A 21,581-nucleotide genomic window follows, 5' to 3' on the forward strand; every position below is an offset into this window, starting at 1 on the left:
AGGCCGCGGGCGGGTAATATTACGCAGTTCCCAGGCTTTGTCATGTGACATGACGTTCCCGGGTGCGCCTTGTATGAGCCAATGAGCGACTGACCGTGTCGAGCCAACGGCAGCGATTGGATTGTTTAAACAGGAGGGAATTTAAACGTTAACGTTAAACCCTGGCACTTTGCGAGCGGCGTAGTTTCATCTTGGTCTTCAGTGGACGCGTACGCTGGCGTTTCCCCGAGTCGCTGTTAAGGAACACCTTTATCTAATCACGGACGGACGGACGGACGGACCACAGCCGGGTATTAGTCCGTTTCATCTAGAGGTGCCAGAGCGGTCCTTCATGTTCATTATTATTTAAGAGAAGGCTGGGTACTGGGTAAGCTTCCCCAACGGACCTCCTCGTAATTCCCTGGTTACTGCGGGGCAGTTTGCTCGACGTCGCCAGCAAAAATGGCGCTAAACGATTCAAACGGCGATTCTAACTGCTACGAGTTCGATGCCCCGTCCCACGTCATGGATTTCCAAGAGCCGGATAACGCGGACGACGCAGACCTTTGGTTCGGTAAGGTCCCCATAAGTCGACTATGACACGACATGAAGGACTAAACCGCGACACGGCTGCAGTGTCTTGGGATGCGTCCAGGTTTTGCTTTACAGTCTTTGTTCTAAACAGCACCTTCAATTTTGGCGGATCTTTCGCACGACGCAAATTGTATTCCCTAAAGGGATTTAGCCTTAAAGGCATACGTTTTCTCAGCGTAAATAATATCCTACTCTGTAGTCTAACTAACTTTTGCCTTTTGTTTTTTTTATTTTGCAAGAGTATATGAAATAATTTTTAATTTGATTAACCCAGTTCACTTGGAAATTCTGCTACTAATGTTTACTCTATGGTCGTACATGATGATGATGATGTCCGTTCAATGTGCAGCTGAACGCAAATGCATTGCGGCGATATCTGGATGCATGGTGATATTGATATGCCTTTTTTACTCTCATTATGCATTTCACTGCAAACTTTAACGTAAATGCTGATATTGCTCTGCCGTGTCTCATCTGAAGAAAAACAGATGGACGGAGGCCATCTTGTCACCCCCCAAGTGGTGCCACTGGAAAGCTGCAGGACCGCTGGAAGCCCTCATGCAACACACGACCAGAATGGAGGCAAGTTTTCTCCAGCAGTTATTGCGGGGACAGAAGTGATCTGGTTTTGGTGAATTCCAGACTAAGTACTGGTGTGGAGTGAAGCATCTGCTTTCTGCCTTTGCAATGTTGGGAGCTCAAAGTTAAAACGTTTATGTTTTGTTTTTTTAATACCAGTGACCCCAAACTAATGCAGACCTTAAGTTAATTACTACTGACCATGCTACCATTGTGACTGCATAACTTCCTCTTACTATAAACTCACATTCTCCGACAACATCAGATATGTCAATTCTGGTTCATGCTTACTAATAAGACATGTGACCATTCCAGATTCTACTAAATCCTCATCGCCACCCTCCAACATCGTCACATCATGGGGTACTGAGGCTGCTGCTGAAAGGGCAGTCCGACCAAAGCGAAAGCCTGCTGCCCCGGCCCAGGCGCGCAGGTAGACTTTAATATGCCATATTTCGCTCAGTTTAACAATTTGAGTGCTCTGAGTGGAGCAGTGTCATTCTATAACTGCTCTGTCAAAACATGAGCATGTGACAGGAAACTGCAATGACAAGTGTTTTAAATCTAAGTGATCAATATGTGTACTACAATGACCAACCAGGGGTCAGATGAAAAGGAGAACTACGAAGCACCAGTTAATTAAAATAAAAACTGATGCAAGTATTTATATTTTCACTTTTTGCAACAATCTAATTGGACACGTTTTATCCACTTGTTAGTTAAATGAATTAAAGCAGAGAAACGGCAGTATGCATGTATGAGAGAAGTTTTCAAATTTTGGGAGTTTTTAAAATAAATGCCCTGAAAGTAGCTCATATTTAGTTGCCTGGAGTTAGATTTTACCCCAGCTAAGTTGCTTGAGGTTTTTTTTTTTTTTTTTTTCATACCTAAAGTGAATGACCTCATTTCTTCTAAAGAGTTTCGAAGCGTAAAGAGAAAGCATGTCCTGCAGAGGTGATCAATGCAGCCAATGCTCCACCACCTGTCAAGAAACAAAGGTGAGTGGGACAGACAGTGTGTCTTGTTGATGAGTTGGTGGACTGAGCCAATAATTTTTAACCTGTCCCTGTCATTGTGTGGTTCCACTGTATTAAGAAAACCACCATTATGCCTGAGCCATTCTGTAATTACATTTGCTATTTATCCATATTTAACTGAAAAACCTAAATCATTAAATACTTAAATCAACATGTAATGGTATTTAATGCACTTTCAACATGGCTGAATATACTGGGCTACAGTGGACCAGTCATAACGACAAGACAGGTTAATAACAGCCAACCAGTCATGAAGAGGGGAATTGCGCTGTCTTTAATTTCTAGATAATTTTGAATTTAAGCTATGATTAATAATGAAAAATTGTACTGTTCTTTGATAACAACAAGAAGGTAAGAATAATAACTCTCTTAGCCTAATAGTTGCGAGTGGGCTGAGACCTACATTTAGTGCATGAATAAACAGCACGTAGTGCAGTCCTGTGCTTTTGAGGCCCCTCACACTATGGTACTAAAGCAGTATGCACAGCAAGTAAGATGGCCACACCTACACATCTATTGGAACAGTAGACAAACCAGTTGGCCAAGGGAGCAGATATGTAAAATTTTATATATGACATAACCAGTCTTCCCAGGCAGCAACAGGTCGGTAATCATTAAGACAAGAGTAAGTTGTTTCTTGGGTACAGGCATAATGGTGGTTTTCTTAAAAACAGTGGAACCACACAATGACAGGGACAGGTTAAAAATGTCAGTAAAAACCCGGGATAGCTGAGTGTAACATGCTTTGAGGGCACGGGAAGGGATGCCGTCTGAGCCAGCAAGCTTTACAAGCCTTAAAGCCTTTTAGAATTTTACTCACATCAGCCTCTGTCATCTAGAAAAACTTAATCGGGTGGGCACTGTGCTGCTGTTACTGGGTCCAAGATGTGAGTTTCCAGGCAGGCATAAAAGTTAAGCTCATCCAGGAGAGAGGCAGAGGTGTTGATAGCCACACTGGGTTTAGATTTATAGTCCATGATCACCTGCAGCCCCCTCCACATGCGCCGAGGGTCACAGCCACTGTAGTCAGAGGAGATGAATCAGTTCACCTGGACGCGACGTTAACTGAGAGATACGTTTCATCACTCATCTAAGTCTCAACTGACTGCAGGTATCACACCCTTATAAACAATACAGTGGCATAACGACCCAAACCAGCGACCAGTTTCATGCAAATATGGGCGTGACCATTAACTAGAGTTTCCATGGCCATGTGTACTTTTCAGAGGATTTGTGAATGTTTACAATCACCAGCCAAGTCTGTAAAGCAGAACATAGAACAGTCCTTCGTGTCCCTTTGAGAGCTTATTCGGCAATGACGTCGCCCAGCTTATTGTTGAGGGACTGGACATTACCCGGCAGTATGCTGGGATTTGGGGGCCAGGTAGGACGCCGTCGTAGCATCACCAGGGCGCAGCACTGTCTCCAGCCATTACTCCATGGTGGTACCTGTTTGTTGAAAGTAATCTCTCCCGGCAAGTCCTGTGGCTTCCAGCTGTTAGGAACATCTAACCTTATGTCCAGTCAAGTCTGGCGAGCATAGGTAATTGTACAAGATGCATTTTGTGCAACAAAAGTGACATAACACGAAAACAAACAAAGTAAGAGTAGTGAGTCACCATAGTATGGCACCATCTCCTATCTCATCATGTCCAGGGAGAGAAAAAAATCCAATATTAAAATTAAAGTCAGTAGTAAAGTAGTACTTTTTACTAAGTTTTGTGGCCAAATACAAAACTTTTTCCTTTGTATTTGGTTTACTTTTGTATTTGCCGCACATTAAGAACTGCACATTTGAGCTAGAAACATTTTTAAAAAAGTCTTTGGCTAGGTTTTATTCAGTTAATCATATTTAAAATGTTTGTTTTCTTTTTTGGGGTGGGGGGGGGTCACTCACTTTGATTGGCACCTCTGGATTAGTCACTACTACTTTAGCGTCTGGAGAATCTGAAGTCCACTATAGCGGTTAGCGATATTCTAAGTGGTTGGAAGGACTTGCCTTTTTTCAGTTCAAGGGGAAAAATGGCTGAGTTGCTTTATTGATGCTTATTCACCCCCCCCCCCCCCTTCTAAAGGCCATTGGGATCTGAAGAGCAGGAGTTGGAACGCATCAGAAATCTCCAGAGGGAAGTAGCTGAACACCGCAGGAAGAATGAGGCCAGCTACAAGGCTGCTTTGGCTGGAGGTGTGTGGCTGTTAGACTACATTAACAGTGCAGTTGTTGGTCAACTCTGATTTATGGCAAGGACTCAATTGCATTGTCGAACTGTTCTCTTTTTTTTCTTCCCTAAAAGCAACCCATTTCTGACATTTTTGTGGACTGTACTCATCCTGAAACATGACTATGTAAGGGAGGGGCAGCTCTTGACCAGACTGAGCCACTTTTGGCTGGTGTCTGTGTTTAACACTAGAACAAGCAAGGCAGTCATTTTGACCTGTTTTGGGTTTTCAAAGTTTAATAACTTTGTGAAGAAAAAAGATACAGACCTGCCACTCCCTGAATGCTTCTAAAATTGTATATAGTTGCATTAAAATGAGTTCTACATCAATTGCACAAAAAAGTTACGATAAGATCGACCTAAAACGACCATGAGCCATCAAAATGACCATCTTGTAATTTGTGCGTGATTGTGTGCGTCATGTCAGTACTTATGACGTGTGTTGGTCGCATCATTTCCTTCGTGAAGTTCATTGCTCTGTCCTAGAAACGCACTAGCATTCTCCAGTGCAGAGAAATAGTCTAAACTTGATTTCTGATTGTTGCCAACATGTCTGGGTACAGATGCACCATGACTACCACCGAGGCGTTGCAGTATTTACAGGCGTTGGACAGCGGCCATTTTAAATTGTTTGAAAAATAGTGTTAAAGTTTTTAAAATGTTAATTTTTGTGTCAGTTAGTTTTTTAACAGACATACTAACACATGTAATGCATTAATATCTTAACTGTGTATTTATCTTGACAGAATATAGAGTTTAAAAACCGCTGGTCATTTTGACCGCCCGTGGTCATTTTAGGTAGGAGTGAAATCCCGGTCGTTCTAGTGTTAAATGAAGAAATATGAAATGGCTCAAGTCCAATGTTGTTGTTAACTGTTTATCCTTCAGGACAGCCTTCAAAGAAGTTGGCCGTGTCGACCACTGTGCCAAAAGAGTTCAACTTTTGCACGGATACACGTGCCAAGGTAGGCTGTGTATCCAGCACAGCCGCCAAAGAAGTAGACTTCATATCCCAGCTCCGCAATCACCCTTCCTCACCAGTAAGTGCTTTCCTCTGACTGCGGGCTCTAAGTAATATACAAATCTTAGATTTTGTGTTGCTGGCTAGTATGAGAAGTACAGGTTGATTATTTCATGTAGGTTTTCAACTTGCTATCTTCTGACTGCTAACCTAGACGTTGTCGGATTATGTTGGTTGTGAGGTTTGCTATTGGAAAATGGGTATGTACCTAGTAATACCTAACCGGGCACTTGTTTTGATGCAGAGCGCTTCATCAACCCAGATTCTAACTCTCACAAAAACTTGACATTTCATGTCATGTTTACTGCCGCCATCTGTTTAGAGAGCGATGCAACTCCTTCAAAGTTTTTGAGTGCATCTAAAAATATATTCTGTTGTTAGATGAAGATTTTCCTTTTTTTTCTACATCAATACAATTTTCATTGGTAAGAATTGGCAAAACGATTTTTACACGCTTCAGCGCTCAGTGGTCCCGTTCTGTGTGCTTGTGCGGCCTATGGCATTTAAATAGTTTCAAAATCAGCGTGAGCAGAAAATCCTGCTCACGAGGGAGTATTTCTGCTGCGCGGCACATTGAGTTTTGAAACTTCTCTGCTCGTGCGACAAGTTTAGTTTTGGCACTTTGGGGGCGGAGTTATTCCAATAAACTTCTGCTCACATGCTATTGGAATAACCCAGCCCCCAAAGTGTCAAATCTGAACTTGTTGCGCTAGAAGTTTCAAAACTCAACTTGTCGGGTGGGCAGACTGCACACGGACTGTACACGCGGAGCAGAAATGCTCCCTCGCGAGGAGGCTTTTTTGCTCGTGGATACTGTTCTGTGCACTTGTGAAGAAGCTTTTCTGCTCGCGCTGATTTTGAAACTATTTAAATGCCATAGTGGCCTGCTGCTTCAGGGCAGAGTTGTTGTTGCTCCTAGAGGTTTCCACTACACAATAACAGTACTTGCAGTTGACCGGGGTAGCTGCGCATAAGTTCGACAAATTTCCATGTTGGAAAGGGGACATCCTACCACGCTGAAAGTCACTGAGCTCTTCAGTATGAACCATTCTACTGCCAGTGTTTGTCTATGGAGTCTGTATGCTTGATTTCATGAATCTACCAGCAATAGCAATGAATGTGGCTGAAATGGCCAAGTCCACTCATTAGAAGAGGTGTGCGGTATTTTCGGCCATGTACTCTCACAGGGGTAGTTTACTTTGTTGTGGGCAAGCAAGAAGGGAGCAGTTTATTGTCTTAGTGAGTCTGGGCTACGCCACGGAGAGACGGTCAGCTTTTCAGCCACAAGTGAACAGTGGCAGCATGTGGAATCAAGTGTCCATTTAGCAAGCCTTATTTTTTCTCTTGTGTGATCAAATGTTTCATGTGTAACTGCAACATTAAGGATGTCATAAAGGCATGGTGGTTATTTTCTTGTCTCTGAAGTCTAGTTGAGGGATAGTCAGCCAGTAACTTGAATTTCTCAGTGCTTTGCCGTCAGTGGAGATGACCAAAGTTTGCTAGCCACTAATGTCGCTTGGAGATGGAGCAGGGAACATAGACTGGAGTTGTTTTGTTTTTATTTATCTATCTTATCTATTTATTCATTCATTCTATTCAAAGACAAGGGGTCCTAAATGTGCCACAGTGCCCAAGCCCTTCAACCTCTCAGCTGGCTGCAAAAGGAACATGAAGGAGGCAGCAGCCTACATGTCCATGGCTGAGCAGATTGAACAGTTCCAGCGACGTACACCAGACCGCTACCATTTGCGTAGCCGGCAGAGTCAAGAGAAAGGTGATTGTAATAATGTGTATTCATTTAACTTTGAAGAACATTGTTGATGGGTAATTGTGGGATTTTATTGTTTGGACCCATTTTGGCCGTGCCTTAAACTGTTGCTTGTAAAGGCTTTCTGAAAAAAACGTATAAAGGGTTCATTAACATGATTATTGCTTTATAAACCATTCATAAGCCCATGTCATACTTCATAAATGGAGACATAATGATAACATTAGCACAATGGCATGGCAGAATGAACAAGACTGAACAATGCGTTGGTTTGTTATGTCACATTTGAGATAACATGTTGATTAAGAAGGTGTTATGTCTCCCTTTATGAAGGTACATTTTTCATCAATGATTTTTGAAGCGGGTGGCACAGTGGTTAGCATGGTCACCTCACAGCAAGAAGGTCCTGGGTTTGAGCCCCAGGGTAGTCCAACCTTGGGGGTCATCTTCTGTGTGGTGTTTGCATGTTCTCCCCGTGTCTGCATGGGTTTGCTCCGGTTTCCTCCTGCAGATATGTAGGTCAGGTCAATTGGCCATACTAAATTGTCCATATGTGTGAATGTGTGCGTGTCGGCCCCGTGATGGACTGGTGGCCTGTTCAGGGTGTCTCCCGCCTGCCGCCCAGTGGCTGCTGGGATGGGCTCCAGTGTCCCGCGACCCAAACTCGGATAAGCGGCTTGGATAATGGATGGATAGATTATTTTTGAAGCCATTATGTCATGTTGATGGAGGATTCTGCATATGCTTCATAAAGCCTTTAAGCAACACCGAATCCTAAATGAGTATGTTTTATGTTACCTTTTAACGGTTGACCTTTATATAACGTATACCAAATGTGACAACTAGCAATGCTAAGGTGTAATGTCTGCCTTTATGATAGAGTATGGCTTTTTGTTTTATACAGATATTAGCTTTTTTGTATAGTTTATGAAGCAACTATGTAATGTTAATGAAGCCTTTGTATATGCTTTATAAAGCCTTTATGAGCAGCACTTCGTATCCTGAATAAGCATGATTTATGTCACCATGCATAACATCTACCCTTTAGCTGGGTGACAGGTCATGTATCATTTGGTATAAAGTGTTTTTTAAGATGTTATGTCTCTTTATGACGTATGACATTGGCTTATGAATGGTTTATGAAGCCAAGGAAAGTAGAATCAGTTCATCTGGACACAATGAGAGAAACGTTTCATCACTCGTCTAAGTGACCTCTTCAGTCTCAACTGACTGCAGGTATCGGGTGGGGATACCTGGATATAGACCCCTTTTCCGTTAGTAAACATAGTGATGTTTTTTGTGGGCGGAGCTTAGCTGGAGGCAAATATCCATACCTACAACAGACAAAAGTATAGTTTGACATTACCTTACTTGCCTGATATGAAGTGTGCGCTACACAAACGAGCATTTTTGATGATGTCCTCAGTCCAATCCTTTCGTCTTATACCACAGTTGTTTCCGATCTTTTTGACTGGGAGTGGCAGCTGGTATGCGATAAAACTTCAAGTTTAGGTTATTACTTATTCGATTCTGGCACCCAAAAAACACAGCATGAAGACATGTTCGCTAACGTTAGCTAGATGATGTATGCTTGCCTGAGGACGTGATTTGTATTTAACGTTACAGCTTCTGGCTTTATTTTGCCTGCAGCTGATGCCCTTAGGTAATCATTACATAGGCTCTAAAAGGGTCTATTGTACATCCTGAGATTTCATTTTAACCCAGGTGTCGTCCACAAATCTGAGCCAATGGCTAAGTGGTGTCACTGGATAGGACATTAGAGCCCTCTTTTCCACTTTCTCCATATACACTGTCTATGGAGGAAGTAGAATGTATCATATTTCACCGACCACACTAACTCTGTCGACAACCACATCAAGTTCACCAGGGAGGATGTGAAAAATGACAGGTTAGTCTTCTTACACTGAAATTGCAGTTGGTGATGGGGGACATTCGATTGTTAATGTTTACTGTAAACCAACACATACTGATCAGTACTTAAGGTTTGACTCTCATCATCCACTGGAGCACAAACTAAGAGTCATCAGGACGCTGGACCACCAAGCTGGCAATGTCCCCACCGACACAGCGGCCAGTGAAGGGGAGAAATCCCACATTAAACAGGCCCTTCTTAAGTGTGGTTATCCTAACTGGACATTTGTCAAAGCCAGGAAGACGCCCAAACAGTGCACCAGCCGATCGAAGAGAGGAGAAGGACAACAGCTGCCTAAGCGCAAACCAGTGGTGATTTCGTATGTGGCAAGAGTATTGGAACAGCTGAGACGCATATTTTCCAAACACCGTGTCTCAGTTGCTTTCAAACCCCAAAACCCGCTGCACCAGAAGTTGGTCCACCTCAAGGATCTGGTCCCCTGGCACAAACAGAGCAACATAGTGTATGCTATTAAGTGCCAGGAGGATTGCCGTGACTTGTACATCGGGGAAACTAAACAGACACTGGCCAAGAGGATGGCACAACACAGGAGAGCTAACACGTCAGACCAGGACTCCACAGTCTACACCATCTACAGGCCAGTGGCCGCTCTTTCTGCACATCCTTGATAGAGAGGAAACGACGGTTTGAACGGGGAGTCAAAGAGACCATCCCTGAACCAAGGGGGTTCTAAGAGTACATCTGTCACCATCTTACAATGCTGTGATTTCAACTATTCCCCAGTCCTCTGTGAATAGTACACATGACCATTAAAACTCTAGTTAATGGTCACACCCATATTTGCATATGAAACTGGTCATTGGTTTCGGTCATTGTGCCGCTGTATTTTTTATAAGGGTGGGGACACCTGCAGTTAGGTTCCCAAATGGTGTGCCACGGCACACCAGTGCTGTGAGGCAAGTCCAGCTGTGCCGTGGGGTTTTGTGAAACCATACATTATTATTGCAATATAAAAAGTTATTAATGAATTTTTAATTTTCTGTTAGTATTTTGTACACATTTTCCAATACATAGACAAATTATCCGCCTAAAAAATAATTTCTTTAAAAATTTTCCGTCAAAGGGAACCCCACTTTCGCCATTCGTGCAGTAGATGTGGGAATTATTAGAGCGTGACACATCAAAGGCCCTGATTGACAGCCAGTGTGAAGGAGGATAACAGCGTGAAAAATCCGTGAGGGATAAAATGGATCGCTTTCTTGTGCAGAGCAAACCACCACTAACCACCAGTGCAGATGACGTACCATCTACAGAAAAGAGGAAAACTTTCAATTGACAGTATCATGACAGCTACCTGTGTTATGGCTTCAGCTGGACCGGGGATGTCAACAGCCCTCAGCCCGAGTGCATCATCTGTCAGGAGAAGTTGGCTAATGCTAACATGGTGCCAAACAGGCTTAAGAGGCACTTGGAAACCAAACATCCCCTTCCACGAGGGAGACTTGGCATACTTCAAAAGAGCGCAGGATCTGAACCAGAAGCAGCAAGATCGTTTGGATTGTGTGAAAGTGTCTGATAAGGCGATGGAGGCAAGTTATGTGCTAGTAGAGCTTATTGCAAAGGAGAAGAAACCTACACAATAGCAGAGTCACTCATCTTCCCTGCTTCCAAAAAAAATTGCAGGTGTCATGCTAGGCCCAGATGTGTCATGCTAGGTCCAGATGCCACAAATATGGTATCAAAAGTGCCTTCGTCTGACAATACAATCAAAAGAAGACTTGACAACATGTCGGATGACACTGAGCAACAATTGACTGAGAAACTGCAGATGAGTGGCAAATTTTCTCTACAAATAGAAGAATCCACTGACATAAGTGGGGCTGCACAACTTCTGGCAAATGTCAGGTATGTTGATGATGACTCTATTAAAGAGACTTTTCTATTCTGCAAAGACATGGAAAGCCATACAACGGGAGGAAAAACCCAAATATTGTGACAACCCACTGTATTTTGCATCGAGAGGCATTAGTTGCCAAAACCATGCCCCCAGAGCTGGCTGAGGTGCTGGATCAGGCTGTACAGATGGTGAATTAAATCAAATCGAGGCCCCTGAAGTCTCGCCTCCTCTCCAAACTGCACTGAGATGGAAGCTGATCATCAAAGCCTTATCCTCCACACAGAGGTGCGTTGGCTGTCACGGGGAAAAGTCCTGTCCCATCTTTATGAGCTTCGAGAAGAGCTTTTGGAGTGTTCAAGTGAACACATTGTCCCACATAAGGACAAGCTTATGGATGAAAGGTGGTGCGCCAAGCTGGCTTACCTTGCAGACGTATTTGGGCATCGTAATGAGTTAAACTCCAAGCTTCAGGGCAGGAATGAAAACATTCTGTCATCCACAGACAAGATTTGGGGGTTTATGGGCAAACCTACCCTGTGGCTCTGGGCTTTGGAGCAGGGCTCCATGGACATGTTCCCACTGGCATCAGCCGTGCCACAGGCAGCCAGGGAGCACGCTGTATTTGCCGAACACCTTCAGACATTAAAAGAGGTTTGAGCGCTATTTTCCACATGTGGCTAACATCGAGACCCATTCAATCAGGAATCTTCAATTGAAAAACTCATTTTGAGAGAGAGAGGAATGTGCAGAGCTCCGTATGGACCGCACATCGAACCTCAAATTTAGTGAGCCCCCACTGGATCAGTTTTGGTTGGCTTCTGCATCAAGAGTATCCAACCATCTCCAGCCACACTATTGAGCAACTACTTCTTTTCCCCACTACCTACCTGTGTGAGCTGGCATTCCCTACTCTGGTTCACATGAAGAACAACAGAGGTCATGGCTCTCTGTTGAACAGGACTCGCGAGTGGGCCTCTCTTAAGTACCACAAAGGATTAAAAAGATCTGTGAGCGCCGACAGTCACATGTCTCACTAGTTTGGAGGTAGGGAAAAAAATATTTACGATAGCAAATGTTTTAATGCTGCAAATGTAAGTTACATTTACAATTTCCGACTAAGTTTTCTTTTCAACTTGATGTCCTGTGTGTTGACACTGGGTGTATTCACATTTTGCATGCCGGTTAGTTTTCATTCGCAGTGTGTCTCTCTTTTCTTTACAATTTTAGGCTAAAGTTGTTTTCAGATCAATGCATACACTGTTATGAATTTACTGTTTATATGCAAATTAGATTTGTTTTCAGTGCATCTCGCTTAGCTTGGTCTGTAAAGAGTGATTGCATCTTGCTTGACCAGGGATGCTGCTGTCTTGGGTCAGCTCTCTCCTCCTCGCTCTCTTTCTTTCTCTGGCCTCCTCTATCCTCCTCTTTCTCTCTCCTCTCCCCCCCTCTCTCTGTCATCCTCTCTCTCTTCTCTCTGTCCTCTCTCTCTCTCTCTCTCTCACTCACTCACACACACTTTTCTGTCCCTCCCACTTTTCAGTTTTAATTTTGTGACCTGTCTGGTTTAAGTGGTTGTGTTGCTGCTTTTTTTGATGAAATTTTACAAAGTTTAAAATGAATTATTGAATTATTTTGTTAAATATTTCATGAGTAATGTACTTGTTTGTCAAATTTTGTTCGGCATTAGTAAATAAAAGTTTACAGAGTGATGAGTGATAACGGGTTATAGAGGCTATTTTGCATGGATATGAATACAGGTGTGCCTTTAGATTGTGGCTTGCCATTTGGTGTGCCTTGGGCAGAAAAAGTCTGAAAACCACTGGTTTAGACTGAAGAGGTCACTTAGTTGAGTGATGAAACGTATCTGCCAATAAAAGTTGTGTCCAGATGAACTGATTCAACCTTTTGATTTTCTTACCTGGATTACTGAGCATGCATTAAGACATGTTATTACTAAATGTTATTACTAAATGCCAGTTTCTAAATGTCTGTATTCACTGAAGGAGATTAGTACAAATTATTTCAATTCAAAGATGACATTTAATTCATGTTTGCACTCACCTTTGCTCTTGTATTTGTTCTATAACAGGTCAGTCCTTAAAGTTCCCTGTAAAATGCTATTGCACTGCCTGTGTGACAGTTGCCTCATGTGAAAACACTTGAGGAAAGTATTACAGTAGTTGCTTCAAGACAACACTTGATGCAGCAGTTGCCTTAAGTGAAAGTGTGTGCCTGTAGCATATGTTTCAATGGTGAATGCATCCAATATAATTGATTATTCACATGCTGTGTGTATAGGGCCCTCCCCAGTGAAAGGGGAGCTGCTGAGGATCACAAGGCCCCACACCCCACAGCTTCTGACCAGACAGAGGACTCGACCTACTAAAATCAAAAGTTCCGCTGAGCTAGAGGCCGAGGAGATGGAGGAACTGCACAAGTAATTACTAGTACACTATCTTCTCATTTCTTGCTGCCCCATTGTCTTCCTTGCTTCTCCATTAACCAATGTAATATTGAGTTGGCCTACTGTTGGTGTTAATTGGATTGGTTTTACAGGCCAGGGGACATACTTCTGAAAAATTGGCAGTTGTCTTGAGGTCATGTCAAATTCATTTATAAAGCACATTTAAGACAGGCAGTGATGACAAAAATGCTGTATAAGTTGAATAATTAGAAGACAAGTGTAGACAGAAAAATAAAAATGAGAGCGGAGTCCAACACAATTGGTTAATACAGGGGATATCTGGAACAACCAAAAGCCACTGAACTGAGATCAGTCTTTAGATTTAAAGGACCGGTGTGTAGGATTTGGTGGCATCTGGCGGGGAGGTTGCAGATTGCAACCAACTGAATACCCCAACACTCACCCCTTCCTTTCCAAGGATGTAGGAGAACCTATGGTGGCCTTCAAGTGCCTGTGGTTGCTTCCAAAATGATGTCATCATCTACGACTGCATCGAGTAGCCACATTATATCAAGTGATGAGGTTCATTTGAAAATAGATTTGGAAATTGTATTTAGTTTTTTAGTCTTTAAAACTAAGTCATAGCTTCCATGTAAGATGGCTATATATATATATATATATATATATAATTGTTACTTTCTTCTTCGTCTTCCAACCGGTGCATTCACACCAGCGCCACCAAAGTCAAGCTGACACTTGAAGGTATATAAGCGAAAGGCCCCCCTCTAGAGCCAGTGTTGGCTTTCTGTTCTGGGCTACTGTAGAAACACAGTGGGCTCTATGGACGAGAACCCGGTCCCTACGTAGACATGAAGGGCTCATTTTAAGCTAATAAAAACACAACAATTCGTAGTCTCATGTAATTATAGATAATCAACTCGCTTACAACAGGTGTGTTCCCCACCGCATTTAAGCAAGCTCGGGTCACCTCACTGCTCAAAAAACCTACACTTAACCCAGCCCAGGTTGAAACCTACAGACCAGTTTCACTCCTACCCTTTCTTTCAAAAATACTTGAGCGCACGGTCTTCAACCAAGTCTCTGAATTCCTTTCTGAGATCAATCTGTATGATCCGAATCAGTCTGGCTGTAAGCAGGGTCACTCTACCGAGACTACACTCATGTCGGTAATAGAATCACTGTGTTTGGCTAGAACTGCTGGTCAGTCCTCATCTTTATTGATGCTAGATCTGTCCACTGCCTTTAACACGGTTAGCCACCAAATCCCCCTCTCCACACTCACTGAGATTGGTATCTCAGGATCTGTCCTCCACTGGTTCATGTCCTACCTCGGGGAGATTCTGGTGTCCAACCCTGCTCCTGGAGCGCTACCGTCCAGCCGGTTTTCACTCCAACCCTAATTTAACACACCTGATTCTACTAATTACATACTGATCAAGCCCTTGATTAAATGAATCAGATGTGTTAAATCAGGGTTGGAGTGAAAACCAGCAGGAGGGTAGCTCTCCAGGAGCAGGGTTGGGCACCACTGTTTTAGAGTGTCTTGGAGGGGAGAAGTGGCCTTATCCACAGGGGTACCTCAAGGGTCAGTGTTCAGTTCCCTCCTCTTCTCAATATACACCACCTCACTTGGTGCAATCATCCGCTCCCATGGGTTCTCATACCATTGCTATGCTGACGATACCCAGCTCTTCCTATCATTCCTGCCAGATGACCTCACAGTCTCGGCACGGATATTGTCATGCCTTGCTGATATCCCTGCATGGATGAAAGAACGCCATCTTCAGCTTAACCTATCTAAGACTGAGCTCCTTGTCATCCCAGCCAGTCCATCCTTACAACAGCAGATCAATATCCAGCTCAGATCAACCTAACTCATGCCCACAAAATCTGCCAGAAACCTGGGTGTCATGTTTGATGACCAACTAATAGGGTTGCCAACTCCTTGAAATGGAAATAATGGACGGGTTGGATGGACGGGGCGGCGTGGGCATAACAAATATAATGTGCCTTAAACTATATATACACACATATATGTATATATATACATAATAAGGAACGATTCCTTATTTTAAGGAATGGTTGGCAACCCTACCAACTAACCTTTAAAGTTCACGTGGCCTTAATTGCTTGGTCTTGCTGATTTGCCCTGTACATCAGGAAAATCAGACCCTACCTGTCTGAGCAGGCAGCACAGCTCCTGGTACAGGCTCTTGAAATATCACACATTGACTACTGCAACTCCTTACTGGCAGGTCTCCCTGCATGCACTTTCAAACCTCTGCAAATGATCCACAACACGGTGGCGCGTCTGGTCTTCAACCCAAAACAGGCCATGTCACTCTGCTGTTCATATCCCTCCACTGGCTCCCAGTTGCTACCCGCATCAAATTCAAAACCTTAATGCTCGCTTACAAAACAGCAACTAAGACGGCTCCCACATACCTGAACTCCCTCATTCATGTCTACACTAAGTCCTACTCGCTATGCTCTGCCAATGAAAGGCACCAGGCACTTCCACCACAATGGAGCCCTAAGTCACTAGCCAGACTCTTCTCTTCTGTAGTTCCCCGGTAGTGGAACGAGTTACCAAACTCCATTCACTCTGCTGAGTCCTTTTCTGTCTTAAAGAAGAAGCTAAAGACCCAGCACTTTCTCCAACACCTGCACACCTGATGGTATCAATAAAAATACAAAAATATATGCATTACCTTTGCATTGCCTGTTGACACCTATGTCTTATCGGACTTGAACCTTGTATTTCTTTATATATATATATATATATATATATATATATATATATATATATATATATATACTTGTGTTGTCGCCTCCTGACTAGATCCTTTCTTGTGTTGTATTAACTCTCAGATGTACGTCGCTTTGGATAAAAGCATCTGCTAAATGAAATTGTAAATTGTAATCCACAAAGAGGACAGCAGCCTTTATTTGTTTATTTACCTATTATTTTATTTTGACTCCGGTATGCAAGTCGTGTGTTAATTTGCTGCTTCTCAACTGTTAGGTTTAAGTTCAAAGCCCAGAAACTTAATAGAAAGATTCTGGAGAACACCCTGAACCCAAAGAAGCCACTAGCAAAGGAACCCACCAAGCCTGAGAGCTTTGAACTGCAGATTGAAAAGCGACTCCAGGAGAGACAGATGAGCAAGAAGCATCAGGAAGCTGAAGAGCAGCAACACTGCTTCCACTCACGCCCAGTGCCCACAAAGATCCTCCAGGAGGTGGTGGTGAGTTGCAAACCTGGTGCAGTATTCTTTACTTACACACTTTGTTACCACTAAGTGAGGCTTTTTTAGTGTTGGTCGGAAGTCATTCTGGAAGCAGCAAAACCGCCTATAACATTTTCGGCCTGCTACTTTTTTGTCTCCCCCCCCCTATTAAGTAAATGAAAATGGCCTGCATCAGATCAACGATTAAACAAGCGTTAAATAAAATATCATTAATATTTGAATGGGGCATTGCTGGACATTGCATTTGTCATCTAAATTGGCTGTACTGTAGATTTAACACTTAGGCCTCGGGATGACTACTGGACTCAATTTATATGGCCAATTACCAGGTAAAGAGATTGAAACATCTTAGTGAAAAGCCATATCCATAAAGACAACTTCATGGGCAAGCCACTCCTAAACCACAAGTTTAGAACACTCCCACTACCTGTTAAGCACAGAATGGCTAAGAGTCGGAGAGTAGTGACGAGATTCATTTAGGTTATGGTGATTGATTTATTGTAAGTACAACACAGTAAAGAAAACAGCTGATAAATGTTTTGTTGGGTGAAATACCACATCACTGCAATAGGTATTGCACTTCTTTCGTCTCCTTTGTGCAAGCACTATCCAGCTGAAAACAGTGGAAAACAAGCTCTCACTGTATGCATCCAGTTCTGCCACATTATGCGGACATAACTCTGGCAGACACGAGGAGGGAGAGGTGGGGATCTAAATGTACTTGTGGATCTAAACCTTGATGCCAAGAGCATACCTTAACATTTTAGCAGACCAGGTTCATCCATTTATGACCATCATATACCTCCAAAAGGATAGCTGCTATTCAGCAAGACGATGCTCCCTGTCATAGTGCAAGAGTCATCCACAAAAAGTCCGTGGAACGTTTAGATGAAATGACGTGAATGACCTAAGAACACATTTGGGATTAACTTGAACCTCTGTACGGCCAAAGTTCAGCATGGTACTGAACAGGGGTTTCTAATTCTTTGGGGCCTTGTGTATCAATCGTTACTATGAGCAAATTTGTTCTTACACACCAATGGAATTTTTTTAGCCCTTAAGATTGTCTGACAGTTAGCAGCAAAGCATGATGGTTATTTGTAATTCCTTCCTCCTAACATCTGTTGTCTACCTCTTGCAACGAGCAATCACCCAGGCCTGCAAAGATATCGTTAGCCAATCGCTGTCTAAATTCAGGGGTTACCCAGGTTCTACACTGGTCTCTGAGACAAACTTCAGGGCTAAAAATCCCATGGGTGTGTATGCACAAATTTGCCCATAGTAATGATTGATACATGAGGCCCCTGGTCATTAAACACATATTTGGTGTTGTGCTCCTTTTTATAAAGTTGATTGACCTCTGGATCAATAATGTTACTCATTTGGAGCTCATTTTAACTTTATATATGTTTTCTTAAACGCAGGGAGTACCTGAGAAAAAAGTCCAGAATCCCACTATGCCGGAGTCTCCAGCTTTTGCCCTCAAGAAAAGGGTGCGCATGGACCGGAAGGTTGAGGAAGTAAGGACTTTAATCAATGGAATGCTTTTACTGCTTAGCTTTGGGAGGGGAGGGTCAATATCAAGAAAAAGTTCTGAGTGGAGCCTTTTGGCTAGTCCAGAGAAATCTCATACAATGTAAACTGTTTATTTTGTTTTCAAAAAAACGTGTTGAATGATTTCAGGTGAAAGAACCATCCCCGATCAAGGCCAATCCAGTGCCCCACTTTGGCCTTCCTTTCCAGCCACGACTGGCAGACAAGAGTCACTTCGAAGTGTGCCCATTCTCCTTCGAAGAGCGTGATCGAGAAAAGCGGGCCCTGAAGGAGAAGAGACTGGAAGAGATGCGAAATGAGGAGGTAGATGCACAACTTCATCACTTTTTCTACTTGTGTAAGAATGATCTGCTCCACAGTATAAACATACTACCTTTTTCAAAAGGAAAAAAATAAAATAAAAAAAACCTTAATCCAGTTGTGTTTTGAAAACATTAGGTGCCCAGGTTCAAGGCCCAGCCGTTGCCAGACTTCCAGGAGGTGGCGCTTCCAGAGAAGAAAGTGGTGGAGCCCACCAAACCCGAGCCTTTCAAGCTGCTGATAGACCAAAGAGGCGCAGTCAGGAATGATCGCTGGGAGCAAATGGTAGGAAACTCCTTGGCATGCTGTACTACTCCATGGTACCATTTGCCTCAGGAAACAGCCCCATCTTTACATTTGCATTCTTAATTCCAGGTGAAAGACGAGCAGAAACGACAGGCAGAAGCATTCTTGTTCAAAGCTAGACCCAACACGATCACACATAAGGAGCCATTCCTGCCCAAGAAAGAGAACCGCGGTGTGCTGGGTAAGCTATGCCAGACTGCAGAGACTGTTATTGACCAGTTGGGGGGGGGGTGTTGATGCGGTACAGATAAGTGATTGTTTCCTTTTTTCTAAGTGTAATACCCGAAGAGTAAAAGGGTGCCAATGCAAAGCAGGGTTGCTGTTGCTAATTGGAGGGAATGCTTTCTTTCTTAGGATTTTAAGTGACTATCAGTCAGAATAAATACACAGTAAGTAGTTGGTGCATGCAAAAACTCGACAAAAAAAACTGGTGCTTCATAAAAACGTTTGTGTCGCTAAGATTTGTCAAAAAAAACATTTTTTTAAAATGCATAATTATGAAAATGAGTTTTCAGTTACAACAACATGCAAATTAACCTGGTTTGGTGGGGGAGGGATAAAGAAAGCAGAGCGAGGGGAAATGTTATGTCAAAATTGCTCAGTTCTCCAAAGCTGCCTACCCTGGCTTTAATATAGGCAACACTTCTGAAAATGGAGCGCTCTAAAACTGGGAAAATGATTTAGCTGTGGTGCCAACCTTGCAACATTTTTACTATGTAAGAAAATGCCTTTTGTCATTTCCAACACCTGTGTCATCGCTGTGGTCTGTACATGTTGAACCAGGGACAGGAGGGTGCATGCAAAAACTCGACAAAAAAAACTGGTGCTTCATAAAAACGTTTGTGTCGCTAAGATTTGTCAAAAAAAACATTTTTTTAAAATGCATAATTATGAAAATGAGTTTTCAGTTACAACAACATGCAAATTAACCTGGTTTGGTGGGGGAGGGATAAAGAAAGCAGAGCGAGGGGAAATGTTATGTCAAAATTGCTCAGTTCTCCAAAGCTGCCTACCCTGGCTTTAATATAGGCAACACTTCTGAAAATGGAGCGCTCTAAAACTGGGAAAAAGATTTAGCTGTGGTGCCAACCTTGCAACATTTTTACTATGTAAGAAAATGCCTTTTGTCATTTCCAACACCTGTGTCATCGCTGTGGTCTGTACATGTTGAACCAGGGACAGGAGGAGAGTGGCTCCACAACAACAAAACACCACAGCAACACAAACCAAAATGAACAAAGAAAAAAAACAAGTCAACAATTCCTGACATGACAGATTCTAGCTTTAATGCAGACTGCCGCAATAACCTGTTTTGCTCCTCACCAATGACTTGTGCTTCTTCACTATGCTCTTATTTTTTTACCCTTTGCTCCAAATCACCCTCATGTTCTTCCTTTTTCACTACCAACCTGTCCCTGCATCTGTAGAAGGCATTAACCATTCCACAGTTGCAGAGGCCTTTGAGCTGTCCACGGAGCGCCGTGCAAGAGAGCGGCTGGAGTATGACAGGGCGGTCTGTGAGAAGGAGGCTTTGAAGGCACGCATGGAAGAAGAGCAGCGGCAGGAAAGGGAGGAGCGGGAGAAAGGAGAGATACTCAAGCTACGTCAAGAACAGGTAACTGCATGCCCTGTGTGACGACGTCGTGATGGAAAACTGACTTGGATGTGTTATCCATTGGTATCTTCTAGAAAGTAAATTGGCCCATTAAGACAACTCACAAAGCACCAGTACCCCAGCATTAATCTACTCTTGCCCCTTATCCCCTTCTTCACCCCCGCCCAGGTCCATAAGGCGATGCCAATCCGGCGTTACAAGCCAGTGGAGCTGAAGAGGGGTGACGACATTGCTTTGACTGTCCCACGCTCACCAAACTTCTCGGACCGCTTCCGCATGTGACCAACACTGCTGGTGTCATTTTATATATAATGTCACTTTAAAGTTTCTCTTTTCTGGCTCTTTGTATCCTCCTTCATGTTCTCCGTTTACTCAGACTCGAGAGTTTTGTTACCTGGGCTCTGCATTGTAAATAAAAAAATATTGACGAACATTTTTTCCTTGCATGATTTTAATGCCTTGTTGTTCTTAATAAAGATCTTCTGAAGTCCCTTACAGTCTTTTATTGTGCCACTTATAGTCGTACGTGTTGTGAAGTAACTGAAGTGTCCAGAACTACAGCTTTTCCACTTGTTCCATGTTTTAGTTCGCCATTGCTGCTGCTTGCTACCAAGTGTAAACGGGCAACTTTAGTTTTAAGCCCCTCTGTGTTTGCAGACTTGTGGAATAGGTGCTTTTTAAATTACAGCAACTTTCATCAATTTGTACTTCTCTTGGCGAGAAAAAGCAGTAAAAGCTGTCCATGCTGTTTATCCGTTTTAACCAAGCTACCGGTCGCTGGACAGACAGACGATCCAGCTCCGTCCTGCTTGCAGTTCTCAGACATCCAAGCTCTCGGCGGCTGTAGAGATGTCCATGTGACGCTCTAACCATAGACACTTGATCTCTGCCTGGGCAGCATAGATCAATAGGTAGATTATTTTATATATAGACATAGTATCTATAAATACCCTCGTACGCCATATAGACCATGCGAGCAGTTGATGAGGAAGGTTGAGCGTGTGATGATCATTCTGATACGGATGGATGGATGCCTGTCGAAGGGCACTAAAGATGCCAGGTACCACGGCCCGTGGGTTTCTCTCGGGAAGCAGCTGTAGGCCTGAGCACCACAAATCACATGGACCGTCCTTCCCAGGCAG

At 43.2% G+C, this 21,581-nt stretch overlaps 1 protein-coding gene across 1 annotated transcript; it reads left to right on the forward strand.

Annotated features, from left to right (window-relative positions):
- Positions 1-428: 428 nt before the first annotated feature.
- tpx2 (TPX2 microtubule nucleation factor) lies at positions 429-20,925 on the forward strand. The gene is made up of 15 exons (XM_056274915.1): positions 429-553; positions 1,054-1,155; positions 1,468-1,585; positions 2,070-2,150; positions 4,265-4,374; positions 5,297-5,448; positions 7,032-7,203; positions 13,287-13,425; positions 16,439-16,661; positions 18,089-18,184; positions 18,348-18,521; positions 18,657-18,803; positions 18,894-19,005; positions 20,252-20,439; positions 20,608-20,925. The coding sequence occupies exons 1-15, from the start codon at positions 442-444 to the stop codon at positions 20,719-20,721; spliced, it is 2,040 nt and encodes a 679-aa protein (XP_056130890.1). The 5' UTR covers positions 429-441; the 3' UTR covers positions 20,722-20,925.
- Positions 20,926-21,581: the final 656 nt, after the last annotated feature.

Source organism: Lampris incognitus, chromosome 2 (assembly GCF_029633865.1).
Source record: "Lampris incognitus isolate fLamInc1 chromosome 2, fLamInc1.hap2, whole genome shotgun sequence".
Classification (NCBI taxonomy): Eukaryota; Metazoa; Chordata; class Actinopteri; order Lampriformes; family Lampridae; genus Lampris; species Lampris incognitus.

Coding starts and splice junctions, on each gene's coding strand:
- tpx2 (XM_056274915.1), top strand. CDS start 442: ATGGCGCTAAACGATTCAAACGGCGATTCTAACTGCTACGAGTTCGAT. Junction 18,522..18,656: donor AAGAGATGCGAAATGAGGAG/GTAGATGCACAA, acceptor TGAAAACATTAG/GTGCCCAGGTTCAAGGCCCA. Junction 18,804..18,893: donor ATGATCGCTGGGAGCAAATG/GTAGGAAACTCC, acceptor TCTTAATTCCAG/GTGAAAGACGAGCAGAAACG.